We start from the raw sequence: 5,320 nt of genomic DNA, 5'->3' as shown, positions 1-5,320 counted from the left end.
GGCAGAGCACAGATAGCCCATTGTGTAGCTTTGTGCCTAATTACAAAAACAAACAATCTCTTATTGTCTTTGCGTTTCTGAGCACACCACTTTTGTGTTTATATTTTCCTATAGTTTCATCCCTTTGTGTTATTTTTCAAAAACAAAAGATATTTTCATATCACACTAATATTAGATCAGAAAAAGCAGTTACTCATGATTAAAAAGGCTAGTAAAAACATCACGAACACCTTGAAAATAAAAATATTACAAATTAGAATTACAAATGTCAAATGTACAATAATAGTTATAATTAGAAACTTATACTTTTAGAACAGAGAACAATAATCTGATATTATAACTTAATTAAATAAAAAAAAACATTTTATAATATAGATTAAAGAAAATCTGGTAATCTTGAAGAATAGTTTGGGTTGACTTTAATTAAATAAATGTAAAAACAAATTTAAACAAGTATTTTTGTAAACATAACGACTGTAAACGCATTATATAGTGCGCTACAGTGTTTAAAGGGCTCACCAGTGGCACAGCGGTATGTCTGCAGACTTACAACACTAGAAACCGAGTTTCGATACCCGTGGTGGCTGTGCCCAGATAGCCCATTGTGCAGATTTATGCTTAACTTCAAACAAACAAACATTTAAATGGTTAATTGACGCACCAAACTGCCATGCTAACCATACAATGTTTTAAAAGTCAATTTCCGTTTTAATCTTTTTATTTGATATAATAGATTTTTTTTAATGTGTTAATTTTTTTTCTTAGACTGGTTTACGGGCCCTCGGTCCACATCCTATCTGCCAGTATGGTCACTCCGCTCCTGGACCGTATCATTGTATGCTTAAAACGAAATCCAAGTTTTATAATTTTTCTAACATGAAAAATAATTAAGTTTGTACATATCAGACTATTTACTTATTTAATCTATATAAAACTAACGAACCAGTTAAGATGATAAACCAGTTTTAAATATTATATGTTCCGTGACATGCTCGGTCTGCATCTCTCTGCTTCTCTCAACGACAGCTCATGCCGACTGACGTCACCACCACGCGTATCATCAAACGCACGTGCTTCATCCACAGATATTTCTCCGTGCTCCAGAAGAGAAGAAACAGTTCACTGAAGGTCTCCTCCTTCATCTTATTTGACTGTCCGAACGTTCGTCGGTCTCCCGTTTGAAAAGCTGCGCACGCAGGCAAAGATCAACATTCACTTTTGAAATGCCCACCAAACATACTCGCCCTTTCATCCGTTGGGGCTTTATAATATATGGTCAATTCCACTATTCGTTGGTAAAAGAGTAGCCCATGAGTTGGTGGTGGGTGGCAATGATTTCCTTCCCTCTAGTCTTTCACTACTACATTGGAGACAGCTAGCGCAGATAGCCCTCGTGCAGCTTTGTGCAAAATTACAAAGCAAACAAACACTTTTGAAAGGACAGGAGAACAGTCATGAATAATGTTGATGCCAAATGTTATTTTGCAAGCAGGATATTCTACACCAAACTGTCAGGAATTAATCACACTATTTAATGAAGACGACAAACATCTTCAGAAAAAGGTTTAATTAGTTGTACCCAACGTTTCGGTTTACGCCTTTATCAAGGGTCTATGAACGTCACAGGTTACCAAACTGATTTTAAATGACAGTAACCGAAAACGAAATACAACTACAACAATATAAGGGAAAAGTTTACGTGATACGAGTATAGTCGAACAGTTTTGAATCGTTCATCATGAAAATAGAGAAAAAGATTATAATAATAATAACATTAGAATAGATAAAATTATAATGATAAAATTAATAATGATAATAAAATGTTAATGGGGGCCAGCGTTGTACCTATTAATGGAAGGTCGTCTGGATTGAATCAAAAGTGATTCCTTATATTTTCTATCGATGAAACTGTCACAAGTTTCTAAAAGTTTGATTGTATATGGTGTCCCATTGATTGTGCCGTGTTCTTTTAAGGAATGTTCAGCGGTAGCTTTGTTGTCAAGATTTCCAGTGGTACGAATGTGTTCTTTGACACGATCGTGTATTGGACGATTGGACTCACCTATATATGTGGCCGAACACTGTGGACATGTAAGTTCATAGACAGTGTGCAGGACTTCTCTAAGCCATTCGTCTTTGCAAAATAAATTTTGGATTCACATGTATTATCGTTATTAAAGGCTGAACGAGTGAGTACATCCTTCAGTTTTCAACCAGGTTTTTGTATAATTTTGATATTCAAACTAGATCTTCTAATCGCTTGACGAAGGCGAGTAGTTAAAGGTTCATCCACGAAGGGTATAATCCATGAAACAGTGTCTTGATGTAATAGTTTCTTTTTTTGATGTCGTTTGTTAATATCTTGTGAGTCAAAGCTGTGAAATGTCTTACTAATGGAACTATATGGGTAACCATTGGACAACAGTAGCTTTTGAAGTTTGATCCTGGTTTGCGTCTTACCGTCCATGGTGTTGCAGATTTTCTCAATCCTATTAAGTTGACCGATAATGACACCTCATTTGGTAGCTAGTGTGAATTAAAATGTAGAATAACAGGTTTAACACGTGGCTTAGAATATACAGAAGTAACAAGTGTCAAGAAAGGGTATAGATTTCTGGACATTATCTGTATGAGTAAGCGTGAGCATTATGTCGGAGTGTTGATAATTAACGAATTTAACCAATTCCAAAAGAGAAAGGAATGTCGTCAATATATCTGTACCATCTAATTGGTTCAAGATTTGTTTCAAAATTCCACTGAGTAGGAGCTGATGATTCAAAGAAATGCATAAAAATAGAGACCACAACGACAGCAATATTATTGCCCATAGCGATGCCTTTCTTTTGTTTGTAGAAAGTTGAATCAAATTTGAAGTAACTGTTGTTGAATATAAATCTGAGAGAATTTTCAATGACTTCTGTAGGAATATCAATGGTAGTATAACAGCTGGTCGATCTAAGAAGATTTATAACCGAGCTTATACTTTCTTTTATTGGAATGGAAGGATACATAGAAACGACATCAAGAGTAAAGAGAATAGTGTTCGAATTCATCTGTAAATCATATCTGCACAACCTGTTGAGAAAGCCATCGGTGCTATTAAGGTGTGAAGGTATTTTGTTGAAGAGAGGGTGAAGTAACTTTTCAAGCAGCCATGATACAGACACAAAAGGAGAGTTGCATATGGGGACTATGGATCTCAGGGGTGTATCAGGTTTATGATATTTGGGTAATCCATACAGTTCAGGGGTTTTTGAATGAGATGGCTTAAGATTATCAAGAAGTCGCATGGGTATGGTGGTTTTTCTTTTAACTTGCCCCAAAATCTCTTTAGCATTTCTTTCCAGTTCTTTTGTAGGGTCTTTCTTAAGTGGTTCGTAACTAGACGTCTCATCGATATGTACCTTAATTTTTTTCTGCATAGCTGGATATATTCATTACAACAAAACCTTTACATTTGTCACTCACTTTAACAATTACTTGATCGTTGATGGTTAATCATTCGTTTTTTGAAATATTAGATTTTACATGATAATTTGTAAAACTATTTAAAATCCTGTTTCTCGATACACTCTTCTGTAGTAGGGCACGCTCTGGGAGGTATGTGTTTTGTAAGGTCAAAAGGTACAGTAGTAAGATTAAATTGTGATTCATCCACATTGTTATTAGAGTTAGATATGTTTATATCGGAAGAAGAATGTTTTTCTTGAACTCTTAATTTGTGGAAGCATTGGTGAAGAGATGAACGAATATCAAGATTAACCTTCTCGGTAAGTTGACCTGAAATAACAAAATTCAGACATTTAGAGAGGATGGAAATGGATTCCTTTGTAAGTTTCAGATAGTCTAGAACCGTAGTCCTATTGTTCAAATCATGGTCATCACGTGGACCGGAGTTTATTTTCAGTCGTGTGAACTAATCTATTAAATTTCTTTTCTAGTCTAGTGTTACTATCTTCATACTCTTTTTAACTTGATTTGGTTAGTAATGGTATATATCCATTGACGGAGACTATGTTCTTGACACTTATCCAAGGTATCCTGACTAGACTTAATTAAGGTGACGTGTTTAGATTATTTGGTGTACATAGCATCAATAACATCACGAAGAATCCCATTTAAAAATATGTTTTGACGACGAAGAGACTTACTGTTATTAAGAATACATTGGGGAAGACGTACTAATTGAGTTATACCAGAAGGTATCAGTTGATGACGTTTACATCGATGTAAGAAACCAATCTGTGTTGTAGTTCTAGTCAGTTTTAGAGTTTGTTGTAAGTAGACGTTCGAAGAACTAAGAAAAAGCCCGTCGACGGCGATAAACATTTTACTGTTTTTTTAATCTTCAGTGCTGACTGAAGGATATAAACTATTATTTAATGAAGACGACAAATATCTTCACAAAAACTTTTAAGTACTTGTACCCAACGTTTCGGTTTGCGCCTTTACCAAGGGTCTATGAACGTCACAGGTTACCAAACTGATTTTAAAAGACAGTAACCGAAAACGAAATACAGCTACAACAATATAACAAAATAACAATGATATGAGTATAGTCGAACAGTTTTGAGTCGTTGATCATAAAAATAGCGAAAATGATAGTCCCCCCCCCCCAGTGGCACAGCGGTATGTCTGCGGACTTACAACGCTAGAAACCGGGTTTCAATATTAGTTTTAATTAAGAAAGGACTTGTATCGCTGAAATTCCTCGGAAAGAATTTATACCAGAAATTAACAAACGAGCAGATACGCAACAATTATCATCTTCTTTTTTGTTTGTTTGAAGTTAAGCACAAAGCCACACAATGGGCTATCTGTGCTCTGCCAACCACGTGGTTGTATCGAGAAAGAATAAATTTGTAATACACAGAATTTCCACAGTCACTTTAAAGTTAACAACCTTTATAACACACGCTATAAATCACAGTGATTCACAAACTTTACTTACAGTGTCTACTGTTCGCTTGACTCAATTATCTGTATCTTCAATCTATGTCTTCTTTTATTTGCCGGGATTATGTACTAAAAAAGAGGGCACCTTGAACAAACTAGAGTTGCCAGGAAAATTCATGATCCTTCCAGAAACTGCAGCGTGCATGCTCCCAGCATCGCGTGACATCCGCTGTCGTAACACTGCCCTTTCCTTAAAATTGTTAGTCCCGAACAATAACCACTTACACTAAACCAATAGATAATTAACAATAACTTAATGAAATGTACAGTATTTACAAACACAAAATTAAAATAAAACAAAGTCTTAATTTTACGGGACGTTTCTTCGTTCGTACTTGTCTCCATCTCATTGGCTTCTGCTTCA

General features: G+C 35.3%; 1 protein-coding gene across 1 annotated transcript; it reads right to left on the bottom strand.

Moving 5' to 3' along the window:
* Positions 1-2,675: 2,675 nt before the first annotated feature.
* Positions 2,676-3,422, bottom strand: LOC106475620. Its single transcript, XM_013936297.1, has one exon. The coding sequence runs from the start codon at positions 3,420-3,422 to the stop codon at positions 2,676-2,678; it is 747 nt and encodes a 248-aa protein (XP_013791751.1).
* Positions 3,423-5,320: the final 1,898 nt, after the last annotated feature.

This window comes from Limulus polyphemus, unplaced genomic scaffold, assembly GCF_000517525.1.
Source record: "Limulus polyphemus unplaced genomic scaffold, Limulus_polyphemus-2.1.2 Scaffold8882, whole genome shotgun sequence".
NCBI classification, from domain to species: Eukaryota; Metazoa; Arthropoda; class Merostomata; order Xiphosura; family Limulidae; genus Limulus; species Limulus polyphemus.
The sequence above is the reverse complement of the archived record's forward strand: the minus strand, read 5'-3'. Positions and strand labels throughout refer to the sequence as shown.